Source organism: Mytilus trossulus, chromosome 3 (assembly GCF_036588685.1).
Source record: "Mytilus trossulus isolate FHL-02 chromosome 3, PNRI_Mtr1.1.1.hap1, whole genome shotgun sequence".
Taxonomy (NCBI): Eukaryota; Metazoa; Mollusca; class Bivalvia; order Mytilida; family Mytilidae; genus Mytilus; species Mytilus trossulus.
Genome location: NC_086375.1, coordinates 25,333,998 through 25,354,289, shown reverse-complemented (window position 1 = coordinate 25,354,289; position 20,292 = coordinate 25,333,998). Strand labels below are relative to the sequence as shown.

Below are 20,292 nucleotides of genomic sequence, written 5' to 3'. Positions count from 1 at the left end.
GAGTAAAAAAAAAACCAAAAGGGTCTAGACAGTAGCTTTCAATGGCAATAATTCAAATGTTCATTCCTTGGTGCCATTTACTATGGTCTGTCTAATTATGTACATGTTGCTAGATTTTGTCCGTCAATGGTTGTACCGCATAAACCATCTCATAATGAATTGTAGTTTTCTTGATTGTTGTTGACCGTTTAACTAAAATACTTTTTTTGTGATTTTCCCCTTAAAATATTTTTGACCTAACGATCATAATTTTCGACATTTTGCTATTAAAACCGCTAGATCTTCCAAAATAAATAGTCAACTTATAGCTGTTAATCTCTGTCATTTGGTCTCATTGTATATTATACCACACCTTCTTTTTTTTAAATAGCAGTTAATTGAAAATAACAGACGTTATTTTTTTTGGGAAATAACGATTTTTGAAAACTTGAAAACAGAACATAAAAAAATAAGAAAACCAAAGTGAGCCTCTCGTTATAAATATAAGTCATTTATTATTTGGAATTTTAATCGAAAATGCCTTTTGGCAGCCAGACGATTTAAACGCTTTAAAGTTGCTAACAATGTGCCTTTCTGTTAAAAAATGTATATCATTAAGTAACTAGTAATTTGCCGCTGAGTAAATATAACCAAAGACAGACAAAAAGGGGGAATTAAAAATCTGATTGAATAAGTTCATTTCTTGCTCTCGGGGACGGTAATATTTCTTTTGATAGATGCAAACTTTGTAAAGAAGATAGGTATTGTTAAATATTATAATAGTTTGAAAGAAAACTGTAATGGACTCGGTATGGGTCTTCGTAATTCTTCCCCTTTTTCAATGTAATGCTTGCGTTTAATTATTTTTGTGTGAAAGAAACGCATTAAATTGGTTATATGACTAGCATTTTTATGTAGAATCATAAAGAGATAGCTTGAATGCACACGGAGAAGTATCTTTGATGATAAAAATTATCAATTCATAACTCAATTCTGTAAATATTAAGGGTTACACGGATTGATTTTGAATTGCTATTTACTTTATTATCTAAAATAGATAGGTTTGCAGTTGCGAATTTAAAACATATTCTAAAGGATGAATAACATATTTATGCATTAGCTCTTTGCATGTTTTTTTGGTTGTTGTGTAGATGAGATGTTATAATATTTTGATACTTCAAGCATGTGTTGCACATTTAATAGTTTTTACATATATAGCTTATCAATGATTTCTTGCATCAAATATTTTTCAGTGTCGGTCATAAGACTTTTAGTAATATCTCTGATTTTTGTCATTTTCACTATCCCTTATCGTTTGTAGGTGACTAAATCAGCTCTTCACTAAAAATGCAGAGTAAAACATTAAAATAAGCAAATCTTGAAATTGATATTAATGAACTTTAAGAGACCAATGTTACCGCCATTTTTATTTCTCATTCGCGCCTTTTTGGAAAAGTCTTTAGATATTTACTTAAATAATACTTTATTGTTCTTACAACATTACGACGTAAATGCATGTAAAACCATGTTATGATTTTAAAACAAAGATGGTTAAAACTGAAATTTTGATAGATTTTAAGAAAAACGAGGCTATTGGTGTTTTTTTTTACCTCTGTTTTACATCAAGTGAAATAAATTTGAAGCCCTGAAAAATATGAAAAAAAGAATTAAATAAAAGTAAATGCTGGTATGATATAACATCTAAGGGAGGATTTGTTTTTCGCATTTTTCTATTACTTCTTGACTTTTGAAATCTGGGTCTTTAATTCTTTAAGGAAACGTCAATTTAACTTTAAAAAAGGAGGGTATGGGTTTGTCCGAAAAAAAATTAATCTGATCCTCAATTTGATTAAGAAAAAAATTATTGTGGTCAAGCAGATGGCAACGAAACAGATGACAGACAAACAAACTCTACCCCACCCAACCTGGAGTTAAAAATGGTTGTTATCTTAAAAAAGTGTCCAAACATATTAAAGACTTGCAATCCGTTCCAAACCCAAGTGCTATAAAGAAAAAAGATTTATTCTATTCTTCAGATACCAAACATTTTTTTAGTGATATTTGTCATTTGATGCAAACTTTTAGAAACATAAACACATATAGTTTGAAATTTTGTATCATTATTGCGTAGGTTGAATAACGTTCTTATGTTATGGATAGTTCAAAGTTTGTTGAAAAATCGTTTTCGTATAGCGTTTAAACTCTTTCACAAGCATTAGTTTTCAACTTTTTTCGCCTTCTTTCCTTCTTCAATTATCCATGTAGGTGAATCAAAGAGAAGAGAAATTGACCATACATCTTTCTCTTTTGTTGATTTTTTTCTTTTATGAGCTGTTGGACATCTGCCGAATACAAAATAAGCGTTATTTATATTGAACATTTGTAGATTTGAGTCATAATTTACATTCAAATATGGGTATTTAAATTCTGGCGTTTTGTTCCTCTAATTTTATGTGTTTTAATATCGAAATTTGGTGCACCATGTCATAAATAAGCCTTACATGGATATTTTTATGTGTTTAATGCATTTAAACAGTACTAAATTTACCAAGATTTATTTCCCTATCACGACATTACTTGAGATTTTATACATTAAATATCATTTTAATCGTAGTAAACATGAATGATGGTTTACTAATAATATTTACATTTTGCACAGTGGTATGCAAGGCTTGTCAGTGCAACGTAGAATAAAGGCCTATCTAAACAATAAATTAAAATCTTCACAGAGGATCCGGAGCTCTGTTAATACATGAAAACGAAACAAAGATTTAAGACGGCCTTTTTAGATATAAAATACTAGGACATGCTTGTACCGGTTGAAATTGAAAATGAAACAATTGAATATGTAAAAATCAACAATTTGGTGCACACTGAGTAACCCGCGTAGCAGATTATTTTAAAGTGTGCACCACATTTTTTTTGTTATTTCAAATAGACAAAAAAAAATGATACAGAAATTCCTTATAATATAATTCCAAACTCCATTCTTAACTGGAATAAATCATGAAAAAAACCCGTTGATAACGTCAAGTTCACATGACAAAATTATGTCTATGAGCTGATAGACAACACATTATCAGCCAATCAGAAGACGTGTTACATCCAACATTAAATTACGGTGAAAGTATTGCACAAGGTATCAAAATAATCCAAACTAATTGCAGAGGAGAATATTACAGAAATAAAAAGAATTTCGTATACTTAAGGTTACCGCGATGACCGATAGGTTCAAGTTCAAATGCAGTTCATCTTCTTTCGCTAGTCAACCTTGAGGTTGTGAGTTTGAACGCAAACATGTCACGTGCATACGACTCCAATATTAAATGACTCCAGAATTGCAGCCAAGTTATCTTGCGAAAGTCTCTAGCACTTTTGTTTGGTAGTAAAAATGACATTATGAAGGCTAGCAAGCTACCACGTGCACGAGATCTTCAATATTGTCTTATACCGAAGAATTTCCGGTATAAGACATTATCGCTATTTTGTGCATTTTTCCTTTGATCTTTTTTTGTGATAATTTTCATATCATGCTTCTTGCTTGATATGGAAAAATTATCACTAGAAACTAAGGAAGCCACGTGGCGTTGCTAACGAAATTGACATTGAAAAAAATAGGTAAAATAGCGATAAACAGATTATCATTGGTCATCTCAACTCGATTGCTTTTCTCACTTTCGCTGTACCAGCTCAAGCGAGAAAATCAATCTCGTTGAGATAATCAACGATAATCTATAAATATTGAAGATCTCGTGCACGTGGTCGCTTGCTCACCTCGAATGCTGAAAGCCATTGTTCCAATTCTCGAGTAAGATAACCAAAATATTTATATTCGGTATCAGGTGCTTTCCGACCAAGCACGTACTTTGGAAAGTGAGATCTACAACCATGACAACTGCTTGTCAATATTGACTTAAAGTTTAAAAAGTCCCAATTTCCCTTTGGAAACGGATCAAGATTTGTCATTTCTTCAATAATACACAATACATTATAATGTTTCACTTGAACATATTGGTTTCTTTAGTCCATTCAGTGAAACATACAAAAAGCCTGGAAACGTCTGATATTAACAACAGTCTCGATTCCTGACACACTAAGTCGTAATACCATAAGCGGACCCTTATTTAAAGTGAAGTTTGCGAAATAGAAAATAAGTCATCAGAAAAAATATATCTTTTACCATAAGTGAAATAAGTATAACACTTCGGTTGAATTGGATATCGCTTGGTATCAATGATCGTGATTTGGTTGCAATAATGATAATTAACTCGCTTACGGCTCGTTTATCACCACTAGCTAAGGCTTGTTTATAATCATATTGAAATTAAATACATGGATTTGGGATTCAGACGATATCCAATTCTCACACTCGTTGTTTAAACCCATAAATCTTAATAACATATAAAGCCTACAGTATACACTCTTGGACTAGTTTGGCAATTTTCAACTGATTTCTGTGACCGTGTGTTCATATGTTTTATTGTTACACCTACATGTATGTCCAAGGTTAGGGGAACATATTGGTGCCTTTAAACATGATTGTTCCACTATGTATGCCTGTCCCCAGTCAGGAACCTGTAATTGAGTGATTATCGTTTATTGCTTTTGTTTTTCATGTTTGTATTTCGTTTGTTGTTCCTGGTTATCGGAGAGTTGGCACCTTTAAACATGTATAACTTCGCCCACTTTTCGTTTATGTTGGACTATAGTGTCTTTTTATTTCGTAATTCTTCAAGTCAAGTATTTTTTTCGTTCTGAAGTGAAATAAGTCTCAAATCTGGTTTAACTTCATCTAAGCGTTCTTTGTTTACAAGTCGAAGAATTGTTTTCTTATTTTTTTCAACTTTGATATAAACTGCCTCGACTTCAATACATCATTATTTTTTTTGGCTTCGATACATTTTCGAAAATACAATGAGTTGCATCAATGAATATACATACATCGTGGTTGCGACGTTGGTGGTTCTAACGTGGTATTCCCAGAACGACGGAAGTGCTTCGTGTTGTCATTTATATTTGTTACGTATTACGATTATTAACCAGCTTACACTTCAACGGTGATGACTTTGGAATGATATTGTCTGGTAAAATGATTTACCCTGTAAATATTTGGCAACAGATTATTTAGGGTGAAAACAATGAGAAAGGTTGATATTTTCATTTCATTATTTTCTGACAAATTATACGGGAACGATAGGGTTGAAAAACTACATGATTACAAAATCAGATTTTATTAATCAAGCATCATTGAAGATAATTGAGTGACAGCTACATATAGAACCTTGAAGAGCGAGATTCTCGTAGGTTCTCGAGAGATTCTTTGGAGGCCATCTGCCAATCCTTTCTCTTTACATTGGTGCACTGTTTCGTAGACAATTTAAACAATCTTGTATAAATATTTGAATCTTTTTACTTTACGTTTGTGATATGGTCGACATTTAATATCTGTAATGAAAAGTTTAAACAAAATTTTGCATGACTTCATCTATTAAGTTGTTTATTCACTACCAAATGGAGTACAAAATAAATATTTAATTGGTATGAAACCGGCAAAAGTTTTTAAATCTCATGTTGACAATTTATAAATCAATTATGTATATGAAAATAAGGACAAACATTGACGTCTCTTTAATCCTCTAGTTGTCCTCTTCCACGACGATTTTTGTACATCGATCACCTTCTTATTTGAAATTTTGATGGAAACAGAAAAATGGACTTCTTAATAACCTTTACATGTACAGTCTCTGGTTATAATTGACGTCGCATTTTTTTCGTGAGATTGCATCAGAATACTGGCATGCAATTTTCAGAAAGTTAGCACATCTATAAATTAGTAAGAAAGAGGAAAAAAAAGGACAGTGTAGCAAGTCAGAGTTCATATTAACTAAATATTAGACCCTCTGTGATGTTTGTTCTGTTTTTTGGTATTTTTGTATTTCCATCATAATCATTTTGAAAATCTCCTTCTTGCATATTTATGCCCCCCTTTCTTTTCAAGAAACATCATCATAACATAGGAACAAAAAGTAAAAAAGACACACAAATGTCCAAAATATTTATAAAAAGTTGAATTGATATAAGCAACATGTACCCTACTGCAATGGACCCCTGTTGAAGCCAGAAATATAGCCTAATCTGTCAGGGATTTACCCCCATTCTCGGACTCATTGAAGTAAGCTTTATGTTGCTTAAATCCATTATTGTTAAATATTTTGTGGACGATGTTTTGTGTATCTTTCCATCGGGGTGGAACCAATCTCACTGCCAGATTTAGTAGAAGTTCTTCCTCCAGCAGAGGTGGATTAAAGGGTACCATGGATCTCGCCCCCACCCCCTTGTGATCGTATAAACAAATGTGGATTTACTGATTTTAACGTCAAATTAAACTGTTTTCAGAGAATCTTTTGCCCCCTTCATGAATATCCGCAAAACTGCACGTGACACTTACAATAACGAACGGCAAACATAGTTGTCACTTTAAAATATGTATGCTTTTCTAAAACTTTTATCATATTACAAAATTAATTCATTTTTTTTTTCATAAGAACAATAGACATCAAATCCTCACATATTTTCATCACTCTGTCATACTTATCTTTTAGGATTGAAATATCATATTTCAATATGGAAATTCAATCCTAATGTCTAAAATATTAATACCAAGTTTTAAATCAAATAGATAACAATCTTGCAATAAATAAAAGTTAACAATTTCAGTAAAGAATGTCTTTTGATAAAGTATGTTTATATTCTTTCAAATTTTCGTAAGAAAAAAATCAGCTTATCTCTTCTATGTCAACATTTATCAAGATGAACGGTTCTCTGTTGATCAACGTGTTTCAACCGATTCTAGACCATGACTCACTGCTCCACTTGCGGGTATCCAACTGAATGTCGAACATACTTTCATTTCGTCGATTTTAAAATAGTTGAACCACTCTCTTACTACCAATAGAAACAGTCTGTTCTTAAATTAAAGAAGACGTGACGGACATGAGCGGATTAAGAGAGGGGTCGGCAGGGGGGCCGGGCCGCCTATTTGGAGATAAATGTGTTGGTTATATAGGGAAGGAGCGGGCCCCTCTTATGCCATCAATAGGACCCCACTTGTGAAAATTTCTGGATCCGCCACTGGTCACGTGGGTATATGTAAATGTGACAGTAACCCAACGACAAATTTAAAACTCAAGACAAATGACATAAGACTAAAACAGGTGTACGTACAATCAAGCAAAGTGCAAAAAGTTAAGATTTTTTTTCTCCGAAACTAAAAATGAATGTCAATTACATCCCTCAATTCACAAATTGACAAATTATGAAGATACAACTTACGTTGGCCTTGACTTGGGCACATGTACATGTCGATGGATTAAACTTTGCTTCAGATATCAACCCACCCACTTGAAATAAATATCGACCAGCAGATAATAAATGTTCATGTAAGAGCAGACAATAAAAATCAGTACATGAAAAAACCTTGTAACTCTTAAAGTGAATGTTGTGAATAAATAGCAGGTTACCATTTTGCATATTTGATCTTGGTTTCACAAGGAAATAAAAAGATGAAATATTAGCAGTAATAAGTATAATTTGTTCATCTAAGTACACATGGTAAACAATTTCCAAAACTTTAGTCAAATAAGGAGTGGCTAGTCGATAAGTATTTTCTTATTGAAAATTTCACTTATAAAATACACGATAACTTTTGGTAAACGATTATGTGAGAAATATTTGCCACTGGATTGTTTTGAAGCTTCCAGACGTTTCGTGTATAATGAACTGGTTATTGTGATCTTAAGTAAACCTGATGAAGGTTATTTACATGCTTTCTTGTTCCAGTGGCAATTTTTCCCTCTCTTTAAGATTTTAAAACTGTGACAGAAAATTAGATATAGGTAACATATGATTTTAAATTCGTGTGAATTTAACAGACAAAAACTCACATACGTGCTTAGGGCTTGAAACCCAATTTTCTGCATTTTTCATCGATGCTTAACAAAATTTGAGTATATTTTCTTTAACAATTCAACTTATTTTCACTAAAACTAAAACTAAATGGTAAACAATATTTAAAATGTCAGCAGTTTTTTTGTTCTGTTGGATAACTCAAACTGTTCCTCTCTTCTTATAATGGGGGGGGGGGGGGGGGGGGGGGGGGGGACTTTCTTTAAGTGACGCTTTCGAAGGATTTTTCTATGTACTTCTATTTTGTTGTTAGATGTTAATATCATCGTTTTCACAAAAAGATATTTCTTTGACAGTTAGGCCATGTGCTTTATTGTTTTTGAGTCCGGCTAATTGTTTAAAACATATTGAGAGAGATGAAAAACACACAAACAAATCTAATTCACGCCAATATGAAACCAAAACGTCATTTCAGTGTTTTTCTTCTAAATAATCATTCAAATGATTTTATCTAGCAAAATTCAGTTTTTAAAGTTATGTTTTTAATAAAAAATAATTAATAATTGTCATATATTAAGACTTTTTTTTAATATTTTTTACTACGTTTTTCTTTATGTGTGTTTGGTCTTATGTTGAAAAAAATCTTTCAATTTTAGTCACAAGACTGATGCTTTCTTTTCCTTTGTGGATTTTTAAATGTGATAAAATTATTGAATACCAAAATTAAAACACAAAACTAACTCAACACGATAAATAATACACAAATGTTTTTATATAAATTAGAACAGATGAAATGAACACGAAATTACATCCACATACTGATACTTAGTCATACTCAGAATCTCTCGTCCCGAGCTTTGACTACACTCACTGAAATTCAGCCGTACTCGGAATGTCTCTTCCCGAGCCTTGACTACATGATGCATTGATAAATCCTATCGATTCTTCAACCAGACATGTTTTCATAATATCATAACCTTTGTTGCAGTTTGGGTTCCGTATAATGTCACTGTGCATTATTAGATTTTTGTGAAAATTTGTTTGTTCTATATTCCCTTTAGTTCTGCACTCGTCCAGAAGCTCTCGGGTACTATTATGTCCTGGGTTCGTGTCATGGTTAAAACGACTGTCTAGGCCCACTCTAGCAATGGCCTTAGGCTTTCTATTGTCAGTAACACGTAATCTAGATGGCGTTTTATTATTTGAACAACACTGAAGTACTAATTTAAACAGTTTCGAATATCTTTGCTTTATTTTCCCAATGTGTTGTGCATAAATATACGGGTCCAAAGCACTATTAAGAAAGACTAGAGCTATTCCACATAATTTAACTTGATATAATGTAATTGACTCTCCCGTGGCTAGTTCCACAAAGTGTGAAATAATAAGCGGTCCCCAGCAAAGTCCCATCAAAAGAATGACCACGAGGCACATTGTCAACGCCTTATTATCCCGATAGGGAAAAGTCGAATTAGAACATGTATGACACTTTCTACTTGGACAGTTTTGCCTAATTAAATTTCGACATTGTTTACAAGGCGGTGTACTTACTGTCTTGCTAAGTTTATCGGTTTGTCTGTGAACCATTATTGTAATAATTATATACGACAGTGCCACGATCACAAAACTGACAATTGTCACAGGCGCAACAAAGAATAAAACGAAATTTTGTAGTTGTGGATTACTGCTATTTATTATAGCTTGACATGTTTTCTGGTTCGGATTCCAGTTGTGTGTTACATGAAGTGTTCCTCCGACACTCAAAGTGAAACTAAATATCCAAATCATTGTGAGAATTATTGCGGTTCTTGTGATACTCAATGTTCCACTAGCCTGTCCTACAACTCGGGCTAGTCTATGAAGAGCTATTGCAACTAATGTGAATAAGGAAAGCATCCCACTTGCAGCTCCCAAAAATAATACACTCCCACAAAACATTTTCGGAACAGGTGGTTCCGAATACAGTAAAAATAAATATGTCGGTGCTAAAAATGTACATGTAATAAAATCTGCACCAGTTAAATTTAGAACTAAAACGTCAAAATTCGTTCGAATTCGTTTCTTTTTCACTGCAGCATATATCACAACAGAATTTCCGATACATCCCATAAGTAATACGAAAATAATAAGCACTGTACAGACGGCGAGTGAGGCCGTGTGAACCGTTCCAACAAACGCGGACGTCGTAGATGACACCTCTTGTGAACAGTTTCTCTTTGGCGTCATCATGTGTAGAACTGTCACTGTATTGTATATTTTGCTTGACCCGGACAACATATCTTTAGATTCGAATAAATACGGCATCGAATTTAATACATGGTGTAGCAAAAACTCCCTTGTAGCAATTAATTTAATCAGGTTTAAAGTTACAAACTTTCGGTCAATGAATATTTCTTCCCATCGGCTATATTAAAGTATGGAATTATTTATATATTTAACAATCCCAACTTAAAACATTAAAGTATTTACGACATATCATAATATGTGCAGATTTAGTCAGACAAGAAACAATAAGATATTAGCTTTGTATTACTCAAGTTAAAGTGGGACGAATTTCCACGCGATTACACCAATACTGTAGACGCTTTCAATGAAAAATGTTTCGTTTTTTCCATGTCACTACACATTATCCCTCGCTACATAACTGTAACCTCACAAAAATCCTACACAAAACAGCAGTATTAAACATTTATCACTCAGATTTATTGCATTTTTACAACAAATTCACATCTCTCTGCAGAGTATAAACAACTAAAGTCTGTTGATCTGCTATTTGATGGCAGATGTATTTTCACTTTAGTCTGAAGTTAAATTATCACTTTCGTTCTATAAGATTTCCCTTGCTGTCTGTGAAGATAAAAAATGAGTTTGACGAGCTTATCTCTGTTCTATCTCCGTCTTAAAGATTTGGCAAATATGTTTCATTATCACTCTTGTCGGTAATGTTACGGTTCCTAATTGCTCCCATTCCTTGAACGATTTGTCAAATTGTAACATCAGTTTTACCATAAAGCATATAATCCACACAGATCCTGCCAATAAATTTAAAAAGATGGTTAAAACATTCGTATAGTTAAACAGTTAAGCTGCACTGATTCCGAACTGAAAAACGGAATGTCTTTTGGCTTAAAGAACTTCAAAGGTAAAAAGGTTAATATTATATCCGCACAATTTACTACATTTTTAATGAACGTCGCTCAGATGAATAATGAATACCATGTGTATGAATAGATTTATAGCGTGATTTGACGGGTAGATCTGACAACCTGTTATTATATTCCCTATACCAATGGAAACCTGATCCGGCGACCGACTCCTTGCCGAACTGTAAAGTGACAGGGCCTAAGCAGATTGATTATGCTGTATATATGTCACTGCAGACGACAAAGACTTAAAATTTTGACGAGGACACACAATGGAAAACTGTAAGAAATCTACTGTATTAACTTTTCTCATTCTTTGTTGTGTTAAATACAGTTTTTATGGATGACGTGTTTCATAAGGCCTCCCGTAATGAGAGTGTATAAACCTTCTATTGAAAACTTGATCTCTTTACAAAACATTTAAAAGCCATCCTCACAAAGTGTTTCTTCATTTTCCTTCATCCTGTTTATATCAGCTCATATCTAATTCAGAAAAGAAATTGAAAAAAAGAAAGATTGTTCAGATTTCAGATATGATGTTAGAAATTCATAGTATTTAATGAGGGACTATGATAAACAGATTTTACTTTAAACAAGATACTCTGTAATCTTAAAAATCTCCTATGAAAATAATTAAAAAGGGAGATAATAAAATGAACAGAATATTAGAATAAATTGTATCCATCTTGAGAAAAATAGGATTTTTCATCTGTTCAGTGATATCATGTGCCAAAAGAAAAGTTTTATCAAACTTGAATTAGGTTATTGGAATTCACTTACTTTCAATTAAGCAGTAGCATAAAAAGATAAAAACTCTCTTATATTTCAGAACTATAAGCGAAATTTCAACTAGAGGTCAAAAAGTTTAAACAAAATATATGTCAATTAGAATTAGCATAATTTTATCATAAGAAAGAATTAGATTTTTAGCCTTAACTGAAATAAATTTGGGTTCTTGCCTATATGTGATAGAAAGAACAACATAACATACATTTAAAACGAACTATATTAAAACGGAGATGCAGAGGTAGATTTAGGGGGCTATTTGAATTTTATTGGGGGGGGGGCTAGGATATAAAATTTTGTCCTGCATTTTTTTTTAGTTGTAATATCTGTCCTGTCTTTTTATGTTTCACTCTATCCGGTCCTGCTTTTTTTTTTTTACTCAAAACTCCTTTCCTGCCTATTTTTTCAAATTTCATCCTAGCCCCCCATAAAAATCAAATGGTAGCTCCCTTAGGAGGCTATATATATATTAATAAATTAATTCATATATGATAAATGCATAGACTTTTCTGAGTTCATGAAGTATAACTGGAAATGTTGGCTTGCCAGGTCCGCCCCCCCCCCCTTTTTTTAATATCAAAACCCTGTATCTACACCTGGAATAGGAATAGAGATCTTAACAGAACTACTTTAACCCCTTCATTTGTCTATGCATGTTCCTGTCCCAACTCAGAAAACCTCGTTTATAGTAGTTGTCGCACATGCTAAATCTTAATTGAGGTTTCGCTATTTGAAAAAAAATGTATTACTGGCGGATCATATACTTAAGGCGATTCAGATCCAAACATGTTGCCCTCTAGATTTCTTTTTCATTATATTTTTTTGATAGGTAGCTGTCGTATCAACGTACACACCCTACACCTCCTTTAATTTGTTAAGGTATAGAATCTAAATTAATTGAATAGAGTGGAAATGGCTGTGATAATAGGAAATTGGTCATTTAGTACAGTAATACATTTAGACCACATCATTCCAATGTCTCCAAGATTTTTATATTCGCCGGTCGATCAAATATCAATCCGTCTTGGATTTCATTTCACAAAATTTTACTGTGGGTTAACCCGAATATTCATTGTCAATATCAAATTCCCTATTAACGACAAAGCCCGCTGTGAAATGTTTATTGAATCTTATGATACCGAACTTAATTTATTATCCACCTCGGCCAACACCTGACGTTTAACATCAAAACAATTTCATTTAATTCGCCCTTTTTTGTTTTGCTTTACCATACAACTTCTTAAGATAGCGTATTGTTTTACCAAATTTAATAACTTCGAAAGGCCGTTTCTGTTTTTTAATTAGTTTTTCGTCAAGTTAAACATTCAATGCTATAAATCATCCAGGGAGAGCAAAACACAAACTTATTGGTATCTATTTTCTCACAACTTCTTGTTCCTTTTTCGCGATTTCTTTATCTAGCAGTTTACAGATCAGTAAACATATTTTTTCTTCAAAATAATTCGAATATAACGTGTATGTGAATTAATTAATAATCTAGCTCTTTTATATACATGTATCTTACCAGAAGTCCATTACTAAACTACTAATTGACTTCTGATCTTACTTAAGTTCGTACGTCACTTTAAGCATTCGGAGTTTGTTCATTGTCAAAACATTTATTGATTTTTTTCTCTTAAACCTCAGACTTTAAAACCTATCTTCAAACGGATGAAAAAAACAAGGAAAAACGCAACTTTGGCCTAATTATAGTCGGTCATATTTGCATGATATAGAAATGATAAAGAATAAAAATTGCACTTAAACTGGGTTTGTTACAAAAGGTTCAAGGAACAAAGGGTTCATGAGACATGTAAAGTATAGCCATTGAATATGTAAATTCCAGACAACATAAAACTTATTTTATAAAATTATAATATAAAAAGAACAAAGGGTTCATGGTACATACATGTTAAATGTAACCCTTGTGTAAAAATCTAGAAACTGCAATTAAATACCTTGGAAATAATAACTAAATTGAGAAAATTACAAAAATGTGTTTTACATCTTTTGATTAATAAAACTTCATCATTTAGCTTATCACAGTTAGCCTTATAAACATTTTTTTACTTAAATGTATGTTGCTACTAATTTCACATTTTCGAATATATTAATGAAATCAAATGAGTTTTACTCTAAGGATAAAAGATGCATTGAAAATGATAAGAAAATAAATAATGCTTATCGGAATAAAAAGAGACCAGTATACATTTATAAGTTTTTTTTAGTTCTCAGGTTATTTGTTTATTTGAAATAACTATAGGTCCAAATAATCTGATTATTTAATAAATCAACAAAATTGACTTGGTAAAACTAAGGCCAAGTAATATGTTTTTCAACACAATTGGACAAAGAAAACGTTGACCAGGTAAAACCCAACAACCCATAAAATGCAAAATCATATCTATAGGTCAACGTACGAGTCGCCAACAAAAGATGCATATCCAAGTCTACATCGCAACGAGGCCAGACAATTTGCGAATATATGTCAAACTTCAAACTTCAAAGTTCTGCAATCAATAAAAAAAAATTCTCTAAATATAAACATGACTACAATATTGACTTCGTCTTCAACAAAAGATGGTTTTCATAAAAAAAACTTGGCCAGAGAGAAATGTACATGGGGATTGAATAACTCCTGCACAGCTCTATCCAAGTTTCCTGAAAAATATTATGAGATTGTTTTCCATCCAAAACCTCCATTGTAATTTTTTTTTTAATCAAAGTCCTCTTTGACGGTTTGACCAATCACCTTGTACAGGAAAACTTTGATAGTTACAGCGGGCCTTTAACCGGAGGGGAAACCACACACATCAATGACGCAACCTTACAAAATAGCATTGCCATACCTGAATAAATTGCTGTATCTTTTTCTTATTGATTGTCCCCGGTGATTCTTGAGGAACCACACACGTAAACGACACATTATAGTATACATTCGTTCAATCAAACGAACAAAGGGATATAAAAGATCTTCAGAAGTTAATTACAAATTTCTCTCATCTTGTGTGGTTACTTTACGGATCCTAATTAGAATGTACATGGACAATAAATATAGTAAATAAACTTACTATACAGAAGAATAATAATAAAAAAAGAAATAGGGCAAATGTCTTTTTATTTCAAATAAGCATTACCATTTTCAAAATGTAACTCAGCTTCAAATAATAGCTTCAAAGAAGATATAATATCATTATGCCACAAATCTGAACATGTGAATACATATTGAACATGTTTTTAAGGACAGAATATACCAAAGTAGGGGGATGGTGTTGGGCAATATAAATCAAAAGTCAAAGCTGACAACAACATGGCTGAATAGAAAGAAAAAAACGCAATCACAATCCGCATAACACATCTCTATATGTAATCTAAAATTCGAACGACAGATACTTAAAGACAAATGAGTAGTGATGTCGGGTACTCCGGAAGGGTAAACAGATTGGGATATATTTCACATGTGGCAACCATCGTTTTGGTGGCTCATGGTAAACCAAGCTCGATGATAAGTTTTTATTCGGTAATGGCACAAAGGGAAGAAGTGACATTATGCAGTTTACATGTATCTGAACATGTAACACAATTGTAAATGATTCAAAAAATGAAACCGTTATCAAGGGGGCACTAAAAAATAAATCAGTTACGACAAGTAGACAGAACCATGCCTAATAGAGAGATAACAAAAAAACAAAAAAAAACAATCGATGGTATTATGCACAAAATCAAAAAACATAATTATGTCAGTAATATAGATTTTATTCCAATTTGGGTATGGCCTTCCTTCGGTGAATTTCGGATTTTTAAAGAGTAAAATTTCAAATATTCTATTAAACCAATCTTTTGAACACAAACATGGAATTACGCCAAATAACATTTTTATTTCATTGATATATTAAATTTTCTAAACTGGTATTAGAAAGTATGTAGACTAGCTTTATACATGTCCCTTCCTAATTATCTTTTTTTGTAATTTTACCTCTTTAACAACTTTAATGTTATAACTAAGAGGATTTCATTATAGTGACAACTGCAGAGAAAGGCAATCGGTTTACTTGCAATTTTCAGTATACATGTAATTTTGTAAGAAAGAAATAAAAGAGAGGAAATTGAAAGTATAGAATAGATGTGAATTTCATAAGTGGAACGTTACAAATTCGAAAGATTTTATGCAGTATAAGGACCTCTCTGTAAACAAGATCTTTAATAAAGATGTCTAACATACATTATGTACACAGATAAAATAAATAATTACCTGGGAAAAAGGGGACACAAACAAAAGTAATCTTTCTGGTCTTTCGAATAAGATTAGAGGTGTTAAAATTAAAAGAAGAAAAATGGCTACTAAAATTACGTACACATAAATATCTGTTTAGACCAACTTTCAAAAAGTTAATCATTAATTGAGGAACTCTGTACAATGTAAATAATTTTGGTGTCATTGGGTCGAGTCGCATTGAAATTAACTTCATTATCCTTTTATAAATACTTAAATGTAAACATTATGTCAACTAACGATAAACAGATAAAAGAACAATATGAGAGAACAATAAATATTTTTACAACATGTGAGCACTATCACGACTAGCCAGAACTTGACACAAAGAGCTACATGTACCTGCCAGAAATACCACTAAATAAGGAGTGAAATGCAAGTAAACTGTGTGTTTGGAAGAACATTAAAATAAAATGGCATTACGGTATATGAAAAATTTATACTTTGCTTGGTGCAAATTTACATTAAACACGTATATATATAAAATTATATATATGTGTTTAATGTATATATATAAAATTATGTATATGCAGCGTTAAAAAAGATGACCGTCTGCCACCTACGCAAAATGTAAGAGGATATTTCTAAACAGGTAAGAATAAGTAAAAATGATGAAACAAAGAAAAACATGATAAAAATTAACTTACCTCAACATAAGTAATCCTAAGAAACCTCAACATAAGTAATCCTAAGAAAATGAAGACAAAAATAAACTTGTCACTTGTTTGGGAAAATTATTCACTCTAGTTTCCTCAAGTGAGAGTTCTTCACTCTAGCACCCTGAAGTGTCGTCTGCCTGTCTACTTAAAGTGATAAAATATCACAAGCTAAACAATGTTTACACCACTGCTAGATCAATTTACTTTTATGACGACGAAGACACTCCATCAACCTTAGTGTTTATATAAACCCCATTGTAAAAATCTCCACATATCTACTATACCGCATTTGTAAGAAGATTTAATTCATAAAATTGTGGTTCTTATCCGGATTTCCTCCATAAAAACTTTTTAATGTTATACTTTGAGGCAACATGAAAGATTATTTTATCTAATTTTTGTCATTTAAAAAAAATCGGAATGTTGATCCGAGTTTTGATCCGTCGTGATATTTTGTCTGAATAAATACTAATCTGCCTGTATTAAATTCTGCATTCTTCTTAAAACGTTGCCTTCTAGTCATATACCCACGATAAATCTTTGTTAGACATTGTTGTATTTAGCTTTTTCGTCCAATTAAATAACTTCAATCCCTGAAGTGAGATTTATGTATATAGAGGGTTAGAGTTAGGTTAAAGTTAGGGCCAGGGTTAAGGGTTTTGTACATAAAAGCTAGCAACTATAAGTCACCGTACGGCTTTCAACAATCCATTTGAAAAATGAAATAGGTACTATTTAGGACGCCTCCGGGTGCGGAAATTTCTCGCTACATTGAAGACCTGTTGGTGACCTTTTGCTGTTGTCTTTTCTATGATCATGTTGTTGTCTCTTTGACACATTCCCCATTTCCATTCTCAGTTTTACTATGTTTAGATTATTAATACACACACACACACACATATATATATAGGTTTGAACATAGTTTTCAATTCAGACTCATATATATATATATATATATATTGGGTTGATGTTTAGACGAAAAATATATGAACCCCAAAAAAGTAAAATCACAAAAATACTGGACTCCGAGGAAAACTCAAAACGGAAAGTCTCTAATCAAAAGTATTCTCAAATTTAAATTTTAACAATAACATCATGACATGTAATAGAACAATAACATTATGGCGGTTTTTTTTAAAGTACAGAGTCACGTCATATGAACAAAAGAAACACAAATTGTCGCGCATACAAATTGAAAACACCACCAAAAATGAAAGATAATACACACACGGGATGTAGAAGTACCGAGGCACGTCAAATGGAAATCACACAAAATAGACCAAACAGTAAAAGTAATATTAATAAGACCAAACTTATACTCATTGAACAACACATTTTTCATGGCCATCATCCAGTACGATAGAATAAGATATTACCAGATTCTAGAATTATTACCATTAACATGTTCTATCATCCAGATAGTGACCATGAATCGCAGACTTACAAAGACCTACCGATAGCGGAAAGCGACGATCGATCTGGCGATTGGTAAACTATAGCATGGGAACGAGAACAAAAAAACAAACAGTGGCTTTTGAAACGTTTAAAACACTTATGTCCTTAGCACCGTTAAAGGGTTAATTTATTCAGTTTGTGTGTAGGTACTTCTTACAAGCGTGATAGCAAAATAAATTGAAAAGTATATTGAAAGGTTTCGTCAATTTACCTTAGAAAAATAAGTCAACATTTAACGCGTCCATGTTTGCATATAGCAATTTGCATATCTTTGATAGTTACGACTATTAAAAAGAAGAAAACAAAGGAGGATATCCCAAAAGAGTCAATCACTAACCATGCCGGTCTAATATTAGATGTCTGCTATGCTCATTTAGTGAAAGAAAACATTTTTTTTCGTGGCTTCAAAACACAGGCACTTGTTTTTATCATCGGTAAAGAGGGACGAAAGATACCAGAGGGACAGTCAAACTCATAAATCGAAAATAAACTGACAACGCCATGACTAAAAATGAAAAAGACAAACAGACAAAAAATAGTACACATGACACAAAATAGAAAACACGAACCCCACCAAAAACTAGGGGTAATCTCAGGTGCTCCAGAAGGGTCGACTATCTATATAAATGGAAGATGGATAGTCGATCTTCCAATGGATAGAAAGAAGTAAGTGCCTCTGCTTCAAATTACTAGTTTATGCTTGAATGGCCCAATACAACGTACAATTACTGCTAATTTTTCATCTACATTATGTCTGCACTTTGAAAATATACAAGGTAAAAAAAAAAAAAAAAAAAAAAAACCCAAAACGTTGCAATGCATGTTTGTAAGATCATTTATAGTTTTTATAACAACAAATTGATAACAATAAGTTAAAGGAATAGTTTGCTAACATTATTTTGAAGAAAACAAATAACTAGTTTTCTCTGTTTGAAACAATATTGGACATTGTCAAACAATTTTAACAGGACCACAACATTCAAGTTAACATGTCAATATCGTGTATGACCTACTCTTTCTTTTATGACCGCCTGACTCCTTCGTTGCATTGAATCAATGAGACGACGAATACAGTCTTTAGGAAAGTTGTTGCATTCCCTAAACGTGTTGCTCGGAGCTGTGCGCGCGTTTCCGGTGGATTTCGACTATTCCTGATACATCGTCAAAGTTCGTTCAAAAGATGTTCGATTGACAATTAATCTGGAGACATTGCTGGTCATGGCAACACGGGAATATTGTTAATAATAATTCTCCAAAAAATTCATCGAAATGTGTGCTACCACATGACAACGGGCGTTGTTTGCTAAAAACACAGTTAAGGGCATACGATACAGTTTTGATCCTGTATTTACAAGTTCATGAAAATTTGCATATAGGCTATTTTTTACCTGATAAAATCTAATATGTCATAAAAAATATATCTTCATGTGCTACTTTTTGAGTAAAATGAGGTCGAAATTTTGTATATTTGCTCAAAATTCAGATTTGTGGCCGTAATTTCTTTTTCGAAAGAAAGACATAACTTTTTTGTTATAAAAGATAAACTCAAATTGTTTTTTTGTTAAATAATCGGTAATTTCTGTATTTTATAAATATCCTAAAAAAATATGCAATTTTTTTATTCAGAAATAACTTATATTTATCAAATGTTCATAAATTAGGAAAAAAACGTCATTTTTTACTGCATGTTTATCAAAATTTACAAAAATCCTCTATTTACAGTTTTATAAAATTTGGGTCACGTAATCTCCCTGCAAAATGAAACAAAATGCCGTTTTGAAAAATAGGGGTCCATGAACTCGTTTTCAAATTAAATCAGTTTGCATGATAAAAATCAGTCGAAAAATGCATCTTTTCCCGATAAGTTACTCTTTGACGTCGCGAAAATAACAAATTACGTTAGCAACGTCATTACCTGCCCTGTACATGTAACTGTATCGTATGCCCTTAAAACGATGTCTTCGGAGAAATTTCAGAACAACTGGAGTTAAACGTCGCTATACCTTGTTTCATTCATTTTAGGTATAGGAAAGCCATACTATTTAAAAAAAGTTTTGTAAACAGTCAATTTATGGTTATGACCATTTAATGG

General features: G+C 32.2%; 1 protein-coding gene across 3 annotated transcripts; it reads right to left on the bottom strand.

The window, feature by feature from the left end:
• Nucleotides 1–8,638: 8,638 nt before the first annotated feature.
• On the bottom strand, nucleotides 8,639–17,141 carry LOC134710907 (probable G-protein coupled receptor 75). 3 transcript variants are annotated; one of them, XM_063571324.1, is made up of 2 exons: nucleotides 16,734–17,141; nucleotides 8,639–10,916 (listed from the first exon to the last, which is right to left on the bottom strand). In XM_063571324.1, exon 2 carries the CDS (start codon nucleotides 10,186–10,188, stop codon nucleotides 8,752–8,754), a length of 1,437 nt encoding a protein of 478 aa, XP_063427394.1. In that variant the 5' UTR covers nucleotides 10,189–10,916; nucleotides 16,734–17,141; the 3' UTR covers nucleotides 8,639–8,751. The 3 variants fall into 3 exon arrangements, with proteins under 3 accessions (XP_063427394.1, XP_063427393.1, XP_063427395.1); XM_063571323.1 differs by having other exon boundaries at nucleotides 16,759–17,141; XM_063571325.1 differs by lacking the exon at nucleotides 16,734–17,141 and adding an exon at nucleotides 11,151–11,318.
• Nucleotides 17,142–20,292: the final 3,151 nt, after the last annotated feature.

What these genes read in the sequence shown, in the direction of transcription:
- LOC134710907 (XM_063571324.1), bottom strand. Translation starts at nt 10,188, where the DNA reads ATGCCGTATTTATTCGAATCTAAAGATATGTTGTCCGGGTCAAGCAAA.